This window comes from Galeopterus variegatus, unplaced genomic scaffold, assembly GCF_000696425.1.
Source record: "Galeopterus variegatus unplaced genomic scaffold, G_variegatus-3.0.2 Scaffold25, whole genome shotgun sequence".
NCBI lineage: Eukaryota > Metazoa > Chordata > Mammalia > Dermoptera > Cynocephalidae > Galeopterus > Galeopterus variegatus.
The window spans coordinates 1215279-1231495 of NW_007726136.1; the positions used below are offsets into that span (position 1 = coordinate 1215279).

General features: G+C 44.1%; 1 protein-coding gene across 1 annotated transcript in view; it reads left to right on the forward strand.

Moving 5' to 3' along the window:
* The window catches only part of TRPV1 (transient receptor potential cation channel, subfamily V, member 1), a 30821-nt gene that overhangs the window by 8801 nt on the left and 5803 nt on the right, over positions 1-16217 (forward strand). Inside the window, 6 exon segments of the mRNA XM_008568852.1 lie at positions 1641-1711; positions 5996-6161; positions 6583-6649; positions 8551-8873; positions 9831-9958; positions 10328-10443. Of these exon segments, the coding sequence (XP_008567074.1) occupies positions 1641-1711; positions 5996-6161; positions 6583-6649; positions 8551-8873; positions 9831-9958; positions 10328-10443 (871 nt within the window).

Below are 16217 nucleotides of genomic sequence, written 5' to 3' on the forward strand. Positions count from 1 at the left end.
TTTTCTTTTTTCTTTTTTTTCCTCCTTTTTGTCTTTTTTCGTGACCGGCAACGGATCGCAACCCTCAGTGTCGCGCCCGTACCGGACCGGGACCGGCAATGGGATCGCAACCCTCGGTGTTGCACCCGCACCTCGCTCAGCCAGTGAGCGGCCGTTCTGTATGTGGGTTCCGAACCCTCGGTGGGAGCGCCGCTGCGCTCCCAAGCGGTGCACTGTAGCAGTGCGCCACTGGGCCGGCCCCTTAAATTTATTTTTCTTAATTGGCCCATGATAATTGTATACATTTACGGAGTACAATATGATATTTGGGTACATTCATAGTGTGTGCAATGATCACATCTGGGTGCTTAGTATATCCATCACCTCAAATGTTTGTCACTTTGTGTTGGGGACATTCAACATCATCTCAACTAGCTACTCAAAGATACGCAGTACTTTGTTGACTGTGGTCTCCCTATATTACTTTAGAACACTAGATCCCATTCTTCCTATTTCTCTAGTATTTTGTATTCACTGACTGGAACCATTTTATTTTAACTAAAAACTCTTACATGCACATCGCTTGGCCATTCTTCTAATGTAGGAACATTCTTTTCTCTGAATGTGGAACCACTGTTTGGAATTTTACATTACCCTTTTTCCAAAAACCGTATCTGTAACGTGTGGTTTATGATTCTCGTTTTAGCTTCTTTACACAAGTGAGAACTTAGATGTGTACAAAGAGAGCTGAATGTGGAATTGGAGATAATTGTGATTTTTAACCCCCCAATCTTTCTGGTCTAAGCTACATCCAATTTTTGTGTACGTGTGTGTGACTCATCTTTATGGAGTCTTTCAAAATTGTTGGACTTTGTCTCCACAGAAACAACTGTTTTTCTTTTCACACTCATAGTTACATTACAATAAAGTGCAAAGCCACAGGAGCAAGTGAAGCTGTCATAAAAGCCCTCTTGGCAAACACAAAGTTAACCTGTGGGAGGGAGCAGAAGTGTGTGGGTGTCCTGAGAGGACCTCCCAGGCGCCAGTGGTTAATCTGGTAAGCGAGCCCGGTGGAGGCTGGTTAAAATAAGTTTTATTCTAGAGCTTACTTAAGGAAAATCAAGAAAAAGCACCAGTTAGCCCATCATTCAGTCACAGCAATCGATAACACTTTGGTGATTCTCCTTCCTGTATTTTCTTCTAGGTGTAGTTGTAACTGCACTCTGTATTTTTTTTTTTTTCCTTTTTGTCTTTTTTCGTGACCGGCAACGGATCGCAACCCTCAGTGTTGCGCCCGTACCGGACCGGGACCGGCAATGGGATCGCAACCCTCGGTGTTGCACCCGCACCTCGCTCAGCCAGTGAGCGGCCGGTCTGTATGTGGGATCCGAACCCTCGGTGGGAGTGCCACCTCGCTCCCAAGCGGTGCACTGTAGCAGTGTGCCACCGGGCCGGCCCTGCACTCTGTATTTTTAAAAATCTGTCCTGACCACATCACATAACATTACCCCTGTAGCCTGACCGGTGCTGTCCAGCCTTTTCTGAATCTCTTTCATGCACTCCAGTGTCCAAACATGGTGCATTTAGGAAGCATTCTGGGTGCTCACCATTCAGCCACATCTAAAATTTCCTGGGATCTTCCTCTGATTGTTTACCTGCAGATCCAATATTTCCTGCAGAGGCGGCCCTCAATGAAGACCTTGTTTGTGGACAGCTACAGCGAGATGCTTTTGTGAGTGACACTTTGACTCTTGTGCCTTTTTGGTGACAGCAATCAGTTCTTTCTCATTATGTCACTTATGCTGGGCCCAGCACATAGTAGGACCTCAGTAGTCATGTTGAAGGAATGGTGGAGGCACTCAGTAGGTACTTGTTGGGTGATGACTACTGAGGACCACTCTGGGCCGGACATGTACTGGGTGCCGGGGGTTGACAAACTGTGCCATGGGCTCATGTGACTTCTAGTCTGAGTCAGGTGTATGCTTGTTCACGTTTTCCATCCATTTGTCCATCCATCTGCCATTCACTGGGTTGGCACCGAAATACTGAGATGAAATAGACATGGTTCCTGCCTTCGAGGAATTTCCGATCTTTAGGGCAGGGTTTCTCAACGTCAGCACTATTGACATTTTGGATTGGGTAATTCTCAGTTGTGTGTGTGGGGTGCTGTCCTGTGCATTGTAGAATATTTAGCGGTATCACCGGCCTCTACCCACTAGGTGCCAGTAGTGCTCCCCCCTGCCCCTGTTCATGACAATCAAAAATGTCTCCAGATATTGCCAATGGCCCCCACTTTGGTGTGGGGTGGGTGCCAGAATCACTCCTGCTTGAGAAACTCCTGCTTAAGGAAAAGACAGATAAGCAAAACCAGTTAGAGAACAATGTGTGTGTCACAGGGAACCCCTTCCTTCATAAAATCACCTGGATCCTCCACACCCCAGCATGCACAGGGGACTTTCAGATAGGGAGAGGCCAGTCTCCTGGGGTCTCCACTCTTGGCCTCTATTCTGATCCCTGTGTTTCCCTCATTCCTGGGGCCTCTCACTTCATTCCTGGCAAGAGCGATGATTTGATTTCTAATCCCATTGCAGCTGGCTTGTCCCTAAGGCTCACAAGCTCCATCCTTTACCCCTACTCTTGAGATTCCTATACTTAACCCCAAAGGGCAAACTCAGGGGGCAGGGTCTATAGGGTTAGCACAACATGGACTTGCCTAAGAGAAGCTATGTTTTCCTACATAGTGTTATTCCAGTAAACTCGAATAATCAAATGTAGGAGTTTCTTGTCCCCACCCTTCCCATTCCCTGCAATCCCTCTTCCTAGGACACTTTCCATTCTTTGAGCTCTTTCCTCTGACATTTACACATCTGTAGATGGGGTTTACCATCTTTGTACTGCCTTCACTTCTGCTTCCCCTTCTCCATCCTTCCTATGTAGCTATGTCATAATTTTTTGTTTTCATAGTACTCAGTATTTACATTCTTATGCTGCTGCAAACATGTTTCACAGTGGAGCTTCACGACATTCTGTATTATTTCTTTTCTTTTTTTGTTTCTTCAAAAGTTAATAATTGCCTTTTGTTTCACTTGTTGAGTTTTCTTGCACTTACTGCTAATTCTTCCCAAACCTCCCAAAGCCTCTCAGGACAATTTCCCTCAAAACCAATCACATGACTTACATGATCAGATCTCCCCCCGCCCCCCCCTTTTTTTTTCTGGAGGGATTTCCTGCTGGAGCCCTGTCTCCTCTTTCTTACTGGGCTAGTTGATCTGTAGGCCTGCTGCTTAGCTGCCAGCCTGTGAATTGTCATTGCTTTCCCCCACGTTAGAGTTCCTGTCTCTTTCTTATATCTTCCTGTTTTTTGGCTTTTTTCCCCCTGTTTTATTTGAGTGCATCCTTCAATATTTTCATCTGGTGAAAAAGATGATATAATGGTACAGGGCACGGTGAGGACAGTTTTCAGTGTAGCTGAATCTTGAGTCCCATCTCTCCCTTGTGCACAGGCGTCATTCCTTCACTAACACCTTGGGGATCCCTATCACTTCTCTCCTGACGTGGATCTCTTATTTGTTGAACCCTGTGTCTTCCTCTTTCCTGATTGACTTCCTTGTTTTGGGGGAAGACATATTGAACCAAAGTGAAAAGGCACATGGTAGGAAAAGGGGTGTAAAATTTCTTTAAAATATTGCACGTCTGAAAATATCTCTATTATATCATCACCTTTGGTTGATAATTTGGTTGGGCATAAAATTCTTTGAAAAACTCCAAGACATTTCTCCGTTGTTTCCTTGGTTCCAGTATTATAGATAAAACCATTCTGATTTTGGATCCTCTTTTAAGATCTGCTTTGGTTTTCCTCTTTGTAAATGTATAGTATCTTCTTTTTGTTCCTAGTGTTCTGAAACTTAATGATGTATTTTTATGTGTTTTTTAGGGGGGGCGGGTGGCTTGCTGGTATGGGGATCCAAACTCTTGACCTTGGTGTTGTTATAATACCACACTCTAAACAACTGATGAATTGGCCAGCCCTGTGTGCGTTTGTTTTTATTCCAATGTTCTTAGCATTTAGTGAGCTCTTTTAATCTGGAAATTTATGTTCTTTAGTTTTGGAAAATTTTCTTGAATTATTTCTTTATCTCTCTTCTGGAACTCCTATGATTTGTATATTGAACCTCTTGAAATAGCCCTGAACTAGTTTTCTTTTATTTCCTTACTTGTTCTATCTCTTGATCTTTGACTTTACTTTCTGAGAGGGTCGAATTAGGTCCAACCTCTCTACTGAGTTTATTATTTTTGATGTCATGTTTTTAATTTCTAAATGCTGTTTTAAAAATTCTCTGTATTCCTTATTTATAGCACTTTATTCTTGTTTCATGGATTCAATGTCTTCTTTTGTCTCTGTGAGGCTATTACAATCGTTTTTGAAAGTTTTTCTTCTTTTTGTATAGTTTTTCTTTTCTCCAAGTTGTTTCCCATTCTTTTTCTCTTTTATGTTAGACACTGTCCTCAGAATATCTGTAAATCCTTGATGTCTGCTATGATTAAGAATGGGGGACTGAAAAGCTGCTTGGAAGCTCTTGATATGTAGATGGGGCTGATCCATTTTGAGCTTCACTGTTGGCTGATCTAGATAAACCATTTATTGGAGAATTCCCGGAGTCAGTCTATTTGAGTCTTTCCTGGGTTTTTCAGATTTCATAGAGAGCATTTTCTCATTCTTGTACTTGGGGGTAAGAAGTCTGGCTGCCAGTTTTCTGAGAAGTGAGTGGGCTTTCTGTGATCTGCATTACATAAAATCACACAATCTCTCTGCTTTTAGTAAAACACCAATGCTGTCACTGGTGCTGGATGAACCTGGGTCCAAACACCCTCTGTTTTATCTTCTTCAGAGACAAAACCTCCACTCTTCCTTATTTTAGACCCCTTTTCACCTTCTTTCCAAGAGTCTCTAAGCCTTTCAAAGCTCTTTAATTAAAAGGGTTGGTTCTCAGCTTTCCCCACAGCGGGCTTCGGATTTGGCTTTCTTAGGTCTGCTGAGTCCCTTTCCATTTGTCCACTTCTTTCCAGCTCCCAAAATTCACATGTGGGGACCCCATTTGTTGCCAGAGACAACCCTTTACCTATTTCAGCTGGTGTCAGTTCTCATTTTGGCTCGGGGTTCTGCAGATGCTGAGGATGGTTTTTCTTTGCAGCAGAATTAGAAAATGGACTCCAGTTGATGAGCCAGTTTATAGGTATCAATTTTCAGTAGATTCACATCAGCACGGTGGTGGCTTTTTGCTGGGTTGTCTCACACAAATGCGAGGTGAGGTGGTCAGTGTGATCTACAATGCAAATGCGGCTAGGGGACTTTCTGGAGGAGGCCATGATGAACAAGGGGACCTGGGATGAATAAGTTAAGAAGGGACCATTGAGCAGACCCTGTTGTAGGGTCATCCAGATGTCCGCCACCCTGTCCAGGGTACACTTGGATACCCCTTGCTGGACTAAGGAGCTGAGGGACATTTTCTCTGGCTCTGCTCCTCAGTTTGAGGGTGTGGCCAGCAGGCCCTACCTGTGGTTTTTCAGGAGAGCATGGCTTGCCCGTCCTCACAGGCCTAGGGCTGCTAGATTATCTGCTGTCCTGTGAGGCTCTTATACCTGGGGACTGAGCAGGAAGGTTGTTGGGGCTACAGTACGGTTTCTCAGTCTTTTTCCTAATTGGCCCCCCATGAAGTTTTAAAAACACAAATATAAGGTATATCTGTGTATGAACTATATTTATGTCTGTGCTCTATACACATGAAGAGAATAAGATTTTGCACTCCTCCAACTAAGTTTTGCCCCTTGGGGGCAGCATTGCTCCCCCTGAGAATGCATGGGCTAATGGAAGCAGGACAGCCCTGCCCTCGCTCTCACCCTGGCCTGCGGTCTGGGCCTCAGAGGAGAAGCGCATGCAGCCTGAGGTCTTTTGTCTGTGGGGGTGCCAGTCCTCCCAGGTGCCTCTGGACAGAGCTTCCTGCCTCTCCGCCCTCAGCTTTTTGCAGTCACTCTTCATGCTGGGAACCGTGGTGCTGTACTTCACCCACCGCAAGGAGTACGTGGCTTCCATGGTGTTCTCCCTGGCCTTGGGCTGGACGAACATGCTCTATTACACTCGTGGCTTCCAGCAGATGGGCATCTATGCCGTCATGATCGAGAAGGTGGGTGTCCTGTGCCCATGTGGGTTCCCCACAGAGCCCTGTTTACCTGAGGTGTGTGAGGCACTGTCCCCCAAACTCCTTCCATCCTCTCTGTATTGTTTGGGGAGGTGCTGGTGTAGCTCCCAACCCATTCCCAAGGATCAAGCAATCTGGCCTTGATCCAGGTGTGGGGTCTTCCCTGAAACCCGACCCCTCTTCATACCAGGTCCCCTCTCTCCCGATCAAAACATGGGTGGAAGTTTGGATGATTTTCCCATGACATCTGAGCTGAAAAACACCAAACCAAACCCTCCTGCATGTTCTCCAATTCTCCAGTTCTACATGGGCTCAAGATTAACCCCACCCTCACGCAGTCCTGGCTCTCCCTTTGGCTTCTCCCTGGGCCTGGACTTGGCTCTGATAAGCCTGATCTCTCCTGCAGATGATCCTGAGAGACCTGTGTCGTTTCATGTTTGTCTACCTCGTTTTCTTGTTCGGGTTTTCCACAGGTAATGGGCTTGGTCAGGGCTGGTAGGAGGGCAGGCTTCTGCTCCCCTTCACTTCCTGATGACTCTGCAAGGGGCTGGGTGAGGGGGAGCCAGGTGGGGTAGACAGGTGTGTGGCTGCAAGGGACAGAGTGGATGGACAAAGCATGCACTGAAATGAGCCCGAGAGCCTGGAAATATGATTCATCAAACGTTTTGAGTGATTGTTGAGGTAGGGAGTGCTGTTCGCCTGTAGTATAGCTGCATTTTGGCTCTACTTTTGTTTTGACTTTTTACTTTGACATTATTTCAGACTTAAAGAAAATTACAAAAATAGCACAAACTTCTCCATACTCTTTACCCAGATTCCCCAAATTTTACCACGTTTTTTATCACTCTCTCCCTGCACACATGCATACACACGTACGCTTGAGTGTGCACACCCTGCACTTAAACAACACAGTAAGTTGCAGACGTGATCAACCCTTTACCACTAAGTAAGAACATTCTTTTACATAAACACAGTACAATTATCAAAATCAAGAAAGTAATAGTGATACACAGTATCAGCTAATCTCTCACCCTTCTTCAAATCTCACCGATTATCCTAATGACGTCTTTTATAGGAAATGAAAATCCCAGATTATGCATTACATTCTGTTGTCACGCTTCTTTCCTCTCCTTTAATCTGGAGCAGTTCCTCAATCTTTTGTGACCTTAGCATTTTTAATGAGTAAATGCCAGTTGTTTTGTACAATGTTTCTTAATTTGGGTATGTCTGAGATTTCCTTATGATTAGATTCAGGTGTGCATTTCAGTGCACTGTATCCGGAGTTACATGATGTCTGTCTGTCCCGTGCTGAATAGATTTAGCATTCATTGATGATTCTTACCTGAGTCACTTAATCCTGTAACAGTTGCCAAATGATGATTGTCTGGCTCCATCATTCCTTGTAGGTTTGTTAGCTGGCATTCTGCTGTCAGGAGGAGCTTTCCATCCCCCGCTGTTGGTTATTTATTTACATCAGGATGGCCTCATAGATTCTTCCCCCACCCTTATGGCTTCTCACTTTGTTCATTGGGTTATGTTCCTTACCATTATCATTTATTTTGATGCTCAAATGGTCTGAGATTTGATCATTGGGAGCCCCTTCAAGCTGACTCCTGTGCCCTTTTGACATGTGCATTTCACATTTTGAGCACAGGGCTCTGCTTTGATCCTCTTCCAAGTCCTGCTGTTACATGCATCACATGGTGCACTCTCCCCTGCTCCCACCCTGCAGTTTGTTTTGGAATCTCTGTCTGGAAGGGATGGGCAGCTGAGACTAGGAGGGACCTGAGAGGTGTACGCTTTGGCACAATCTGAAGACCCTGCCTATCAGTAACCACAGGAAGGAATTAGGCCAAAGGAGGTTAGTGGATACTGCTATGCAGTAACCACGGTGCAGGACTGCTATAGAAGCTTTCAGGCTCCAGACTTCACTACCCAAAGAGAATGTGGGAAGAGGCCGTTCTGCTCTGAGCAGCTCAACACTCATGGTTGTGGAATGTACCTTTAAGGGACACAGGTAGACAGGGCTTGACTGACAAAGTGTGTGTGGAGCCAGAGCTGACTTGTAAGGTTAAGCAGGTCATGCATTGTACAAAGTTGGCTGTATTCACATGGTATATATAAATTTGTATATTTACTTTGACATTTTAATAGCAGATGACAATAAAGTTCTTATAAAAAACCAGTATATTATGACAATTTTCTGATAGTTTTGAAGAAAGGGTGCTTTTTTAAAAAAAAATTCACACAAAGCTCCTGCATGGTTAAGCAGTATTCCTGCTGCAGACCCATCCTGAGATAGGAGGGTGTATGTCAGGGGACCTGGAATCTTGGCTTCGATCCAGATGCACCCCTCCCTTCCCATGCCCTGCAGCGGTGGTGACATTGATTGAAGATGGGAAGAACAATTCTATGCCCGTGGAGTCCACATCACACAGGTGGCGGGGACCTGGCTGCAGGCCGCCCGACAGCTCCTACAACAGCCTGTACTCCACGTGTCTGGAGCTGTTCAAGTTCACCATTGGCATGGGTGACCTGGAGTTCACTGAGAACTATGACTTCAAGGCTGTCTTCATCATCCTGTTACTGGCATATGTGATTCTCACCTACATCCTCCTGCTCAACATGCTCATTGCCCTCATGGGTGAGACTGTCAACAAGATCGCACAGGAGAGCAAGAACATCTGGAAGCTGCAGGTGGGTTGGCTGATGGGGTGTGCAGCAAGGTGGGAGTTGGCCACTCTGTCTGCTACTTTACATAGCTGGGCACATGAGCCCCTGAAGGATTTGAGGAGGGGGCAGAAAGCCCAGGCAGGCCCAGGGATCAAGCAGCAGCATCTCCATCAGTTGACTCCCTTCCTGCAGGTTTCTCTGTGGAACATCCTGTGCACAGTGTCAGATTAGCTCAGTTGGTGTTCACAGGTGCTGAGTTTGGCCTTGGGCAGGGTGCCCCAAGAGAAAGAGACAGTGAACATGATGTCCACCTCAGAGGAACTTGGTCTAGGTGGGCACTGGCGACTGGACCGGGGGTGGGGAAAGACAGCTAATATGGGGGCAGGACACTGACAGCTATCTTTCTGAGCCATGTGGTCCACATCTGCCTCCCCGACTAGCAATAATAAAGCATTGTTTTCATTAGGTAGCACTTACCCTATGCTAGATGCTGTTCTAAGTGTCTTACTTACCCGATGGCATTTAATCCTCACGATAATCCTATGACGTGTATCCTATTACTGTCCCATTTTTGGATAAGGCATTGAGGCAGAGAGAAGTTGGGTGTCTGTGTTCAAGGCCACATAGCTAGCAAGTAGCAGAACCTGGATTCAGCCCAGGCAGTCTCACTCTTGAAAGGCTCTGCTTTTAACCACTATGCTATGTTGCCCCCTTGTGAGCCCCTCTGGGAAGGGCCTAGGACTCTCCATATCACTCCAGGGGCTTCCCTGCCAGACCCAGCAGGCACCCGCACTGCTCCTCCCATGGACTGTGCATCCTCCAGGCTGCAGAAGGGATCTAGTGTAGAGGGCACCAGAGGGCCAGCTGTGAGGCTGGGGCTGGGAGAGACCCTGGAGAGGTTGATCCTGGCCGCCAGCACTGGCAGTCAGGGCAGCTCCTGGATGAGCCCTCTGCCCCTCCACCCTTTGTTTCTTCCTGCAGAGAGCCATCACCATCCTGGACACGGAGAAGAGCTTCCTCAAGTGCATGAGAAAGGCCTTCCGCTCAGGCAAGCTGCTGCAGGTGGGCTACACACCTGACGGCAAGGACGACTACAGGTGGTGTTTCAGGTAACGCCCAAGCAGGAATCAAACTTGGGGAGCTCTGGGCTCAGCTGTGGGCACAGGGCAGCCACCTTAGATCTCAGCTGGTGGCAGCGGATATTAAATACTGGAAAATTTGAGGTGTCCAGAAGTCATCTAGTGAGCAGGATCGGAACCAGGAATTCAAAATTGGAAGTCCCTGGGCCTCACGGTGTGGTCAGAGAACAAAGCTTCAGGGATGGTGTCGAAAAAACAGGCCCCTCTGTGTTTTCCCCCACCAGCTGTGATCTATGGGTTTCTTGGAATTGGCCTGTGTGGCCAAGTCCTCGGCCTGGGAGGCTGGGCATGGCTCTTAGGCTGCCAACTCTCTGTTCCCCCTGTCCTTGCACTGTGCAGGGTAGATGAAGTGAACTGGACCACCTGGAATACCAACGTGGGCATCATCAATGAAGACCCGGGCAACTGTGAGGGCGTCAAGCGCACACTGAGCTTCTCCCTGCGGTCAGGCAGAGGTGAGGTGTGGGGGGCGGGTGCTGTGGCAGGGAGGGGCCTCCTTGGCTGGTGGCCTGATGTTGGGCAGGTATAGCCTTGCAGGTGGGTCCCCCACTCCTTGCAAGCCTTCCTCATCCTCATGGAACCTGGATGGAGTAACAGCTGCCAAAGTCGGCCACACACACACACACACACACACACACACACTCCATCTCAGGCACTCTTGCATGCCTTCGCACGCCTGCATGGTGGACTGCTCGTGTGCCCATGTGAGCCCGTGTGGCTGCTGTGCCAGCACTCTGGCCAGGCACCTATCCTCAGTGCCCAGAGGAAGAGCCAGGCCCACATCCAGCCACCTAAGGCGGCCAGCTCACGTGGCTGCCCCGCCTCCTCACCCTGTCCCTTACTACAGGTGTGTGTGCTCAGCTCCATGAGGCTCTGTAGGGACACACACAGGTCCGTGTGAACACTTCCTTCTCAGGGGAGGGTGAGAAGGGTCAAGGTGACACCTAGAGCAGAAAAATCCTGGGGAAAATTTACTACCAGAAAGAAAGTCACTTAACACTTAATGGCAAACATTTAACAATAAATATTAAAGGTCTAATCGAGGACATTTACTTATAAATGAAGCAAAAGTAGTTTATAGTGAACAAATTTTGAGTTATAATTAGAAGCCTGTCCTAATTCCTTGTTTTAAAAAAAATTGTAGTAAAATATATATCACATAAAATTTACTATTTTAACCATTTTAAGTGTATAATTCAATAGCATTAATTACATTCACATCATGGTGTCACCATCACCACTATCTACTTTCAGAAGTTTTTCAACATCCCAAACAGTTAGCTCTGTACCCGTTAAGCAATAACCCTCCATTCACTGTTCCTCCCAGCCCCTGGAAACTTCCATCCTACTTTCTGTCTCTATGAATTTACCTACTGTAGGTACCTCTTATCAGTGGAATCATGCAATATCTGTCCTTTTGTGTCTGGTTGAACAATATTCCATTGCATGCATAAACCACATTTTGTTTATCCATTCATCTGTTGGTTGGCAATTGAGTTGTTTCTACCTTTTTGGCTATTGTGAATAATGCTATGAACATGGGTATATAAGATTCTGCTTGATTCTCTGCTTTCAATAATTTTGGGTGTATGGCTAGAATAGAATTGCTGGATCATATGGTAATTCTATGTTTAACTTTTTGAAGAACTGCCAATCTGTTTTCCAAAGCACTGTATCATTTTACGTTCCCACCAGCAATGCATGAGAGTTCTAATTTCTCCATATTTTTACCAAAACCTCTATTTTTTTCATTATAGGCATCCTTGTGGGTTCAAAGTATTATCTCATTGTAGTCTTGGTTTGCACTTCCCTAATGACTAGTGATGTTGAGCATCTCATTTGTCATTTGTAGATATTCTTTGAAGAAAAGCCTATTTAAGCCCTTTGCCCATTTTTGAATTTGGTTGTTTGCTTTTTGTAGTTGTATTGTAGGAGTTCTTTATATATTCTGAATATTATTCCCTTATCAGATATATGATTTACAAATATTTTCTCCCACTCTGTGGGTTGTCTTTTCACTCTCTTGATAGAGTCCCTTGATGCACAAATGTTTTTAATTTTGATGAAGTCTAATTTATCTAATTTTTTTCTTTTGTTGCCTGTTGTTTTGGTGTCATAATCAAGAAATTATTGCCAAATTCAGTGTTGTGAAGATTTTCCCCTGTGTTTTCTTCTAAGAGTTTTATAATTTTAGCTCCCTAGCACTTTAGCATTGCTTTTTTCTTGATTTGGCATTTGCTTGGTTGCTGTAAACCTTGGACAGTTTTCCAGAGTTGTGACAATATTGGTTCTAAATTTCTCCTTGTCTTTTTGATGCTTTTGTGGCTAGATGGGTATTTGGAGCTACCTACTTTGCCATTTTGCTGATGTCACTCTTGAACTAATTCTTAAAATGAATGAAGAATAAATCAAATGTTGATAGGTTTTTTTTTTTTTTTTTTTTTGGGGGGCAGGAAGGGGGAAGGGGCATTATTTTCCAGATCACCTTGCCTGATAGCATGATACTGCATCTTCTGTATTTGATATTGCTTCATGGAGAAGATCATTTAAAAATATTTCATAAACTTAAAAAAAATCAACCTTATTGAAATATAATTTACATATGAAATGCACATATTTAAAACTTCAGTTTTATAAGTTTTGTCAGCTGTACAAACTCAGACAGCCAACACCTCACGCAAGATATAGAACATTTTCCACCATGCCACAAAGTACTCTATGTCACTTTGTAGCCAATTTTATCTTCCGCATCCCAGGTGACTACTTATATAATTTCTATTATTATAGATTTGTTTTGTATCAGCCTGTGTTACCTGGAAATGTCTATTTCATCTTTATGTATGTTTCACTTGGTATAGAATGCCAGGTTAACTTTTTAAAAATTTCAATACTTTAACTGTGTTTCTCCCCTGTCTTCTGGCCTCCATTGTTTCTGATGAGTTCTCATCAGAATGTAATGTCTTTTTTTCTCTCTGAATGCTTTAAAAAAATATTCTTTTTATTTTTGGTTTTCAGCAGTTTGACTAAGGCATGTTTAGGTATGATTTTCTTCATTTTTATCATGGTTGGGGTTTGTGGAGATTCTTGGATCTGTACATCAATATGTTTAATTAAATTTGGGAAACTATATATATATACACACACACACACACACACACATATATGTATATACGTAGTATAGCTGTATTCTTCCTATCTTCTTATTTTGGGACTCCAATTACATGTATGTTAGACCATTCAATACTGTCCCATGGGTCTCTGAGGCTTTGCTCATTTTTTTCTCATTTTTTTTCCTCTCTGTTTCTCAAATTTGATAATTTCTTTTGATCTGTCCTCAAATTCACTGACCCAGTCCTCAGCCATCTCCAAATTGCTATTAAGCCCATCTAGTGAATTTAACATTTCAGGTATTGTGCTTTTTGGTTTTAGAATTTCTATTTTTTTTTTTTTTTTGTTTGTTTGTTTGGCCAGCTCCATGGTTCTTTTTTATAGTTGTAATTTTTCTGCTGAGATTCCATAGCTATTTCTTCATTAAGACCATATTTTCCTTTAGTTCTTGAAACATACTTTGAACATAATAGCTGCTTTAAATTCTCTGACTGCTAAACCCTGGTCCTTCTTGAGGTCAGTTTTTATTGACTGCTGTTTTTCCTGACTATGGGTCACATCTTCCTGTTTCTTTGCATGTCTAATATTTTACAACTGCATACTGGACATTGTAGATAATATACTGTAGAGAGTATGGAATCTGCTACCTCCCTTTGAAAGATATTAAATTTTTGTTCAGTTGCTAAATCACCTTGAACTTGTGTAGGCTTAGTTTTGAACTGTGTTATGACAGATCTGTGGAAACCCCAAGGTACTTTCCAAGCCCATTACACCTGTGGGACTCAACCTCCAAATTCTCTTTCCACTGAGGATCTTGTTAGGGCTTGGTTTTAGGTTTTGTTGGGGTGGGTCTTCAGTAGGCCTTCTTTAGGGCATGGTCCTTACTCCTAAATGAGGCCTTTCTGGTATCTTAGCTTGATCCTCAGAGCATTTAAAGAGGTCTCTTCACTGGCTGGGCTGGACCTCTGATATCCCCTCAGTACTGCACAATCTTTAACATCTCTATCTCACTTTCAATCCCATAGCAGACACTCTCTAGTAAGTTTCCTGAAGTCTCACCATGAACAAATATAACCCAGGTCTCAGCCAAGAACTTGTGGACAACCTGCCCACCCCAAAGACTTCTGGGCCTCTACCCCACAATTACTTCTTTCTCTTTTCCTGTGCTCTGCTCCACAGATTCTAGCTACTTCGGCTGCCCAAGACTTTGATTTCTTCCTCTTCAGCTCAGAGGCAATTCCATGCTTTACTTGGACTGCAGTTTACTGCACTGTAGATGGAGAAATTGTTCCTAAGCAGAAAGTCAGGGTGATCATAGGGCTCACTTTGTAAATTTCACTTCTCTCAGGGATTGTAGTTTTTCATTGCCTGTTGTCCTATGCCTAAAAACATTTTTTTTTTTATTGGTGGCTGTCCAGTATAGGGACCAAAACCTGGACCTTGTTGTTTTCAGCAACATGCTCTAACCAACTGAACTAACTGGCCAGCCCTGCCTAAAAACATTAGCTGCAGTTGCCTCCTCTCGCCATGTGATCTGCTTGTACTCGCCGGCTGTCTGCCACTTTCCACCATGAGTAGAAGCAGCCTGAGGCCCGTGCCAGATGCAGTTGTCCCAGAATCGTAAGCCAAGTAAACCTCTTTCCTTTATAAATTACCCAGTCTCAGGTATTTCGGTTATAGCAATACAAAACAGACTAAAACAACATGGCAGCTGTCCTTTCCCAGAATGAGAAATCTGAGAGAGAGAGAGATCAAGCCAGGCACCAAAATGGAAATTACAGTCTTGTATAACTTAATCTCAAAAGGGAACCCCCATACATCGTTGGTGAGAATGTAAATTGTTATAGTCATTGTGGAAAACAGTATGGAGATTCCTCAAAGAAGTGAAAATAGATCTACCTTATGACCCTGCTATCCCACTGCTGGGTATATACTCAAAGGAAATGAAATCAGTATATCAAAAAGACACCTTTACTCCCATGTTCATCGCAGCACTATTCACAATAGCCAAAAGATGGGATCAAACTAAATGCCTATCAGTGGATGAATGGATTTAAAAACTATGGTATATACACACAATGGAATATTATTCAGCTATAAAAAGAAATGATGTCTGCTGTAGATTTGATGACCCCCCCCCAACCTCAGTGAAGCTTAAATCCCCACTGTAATTGCTGAGGGTGGGAAACCCTATTATGGTAATTAAAAGGTGGGGCCCTGAAGAGGTGATTAGATTGTAGGAAGGACCATGTCATAGTAAACGGTTTAATAATGGTGGTGGGAGTATGGTTCTGAGGGCTTTAATAGGAGAACACGTGAGAGTCTCTTCTGCCACATGAGACTCCTGCGCTGCTATAAAGCCACTGACAAAGAAGACCCACACAAGATGTGTTCCCTGGACCGTGGACTTCCCAGCCTCAGAAACTGTAAGCAACAAATTTCGTTGTCTTACAAATTACCCAGTTCTAGTTATTTAGTTATAAGCAACAGACTAATACAGAAAATTGGTACCAGAGAAGTGGGATGTTGCTTATAACAAATACTAGAAAATGTGGAAGTGGCTTTGGAACTGGGTGTTTAGGAGAGGCTGGAAGAATTTGAAAGAGCTGGCTAGAAAAAGCCTAGCTGCTGGTGTGAGTTTAGAAAACAAGAAAACCAGGGAAAGTTTGAAATATTTTAGAGACTAGTAAAATGGTGGTGACCAGAATGCTTATGGAAATATGGACCGAAAAGATCATTCTAAGGAGGTACCAGAGAGAAATAGAAGGAGTTTATTGGAAACTGGAGCAAAAATCGCCCTTGCTATGAACTAACAAGGAATTTGGCTGCATTTTGTTCATGCCCCAAAACTTCATGGAATGTGGAACTTCAAGGTGCTGACCCAAGGTATTTGGTGAAAGAAACTTCTAAGCAGCAAAGGATTAAGGAAGCTGCGGGCTGGCCCGTGGCTCACTCGGGAGAGTGTGGTGCTGATAACACCAAGGCCATGGGTTCGGATCCCATATAGGGATGGCCGGTTTGCTCACTGGCTGAGCATGGTGCTGACAACACCAAGTCAAGGGTTAAGATCTCCTTACCGGCCTTTTTTTTTTTTTTTTTTTTTTGTCTTTAAAAAAACCAC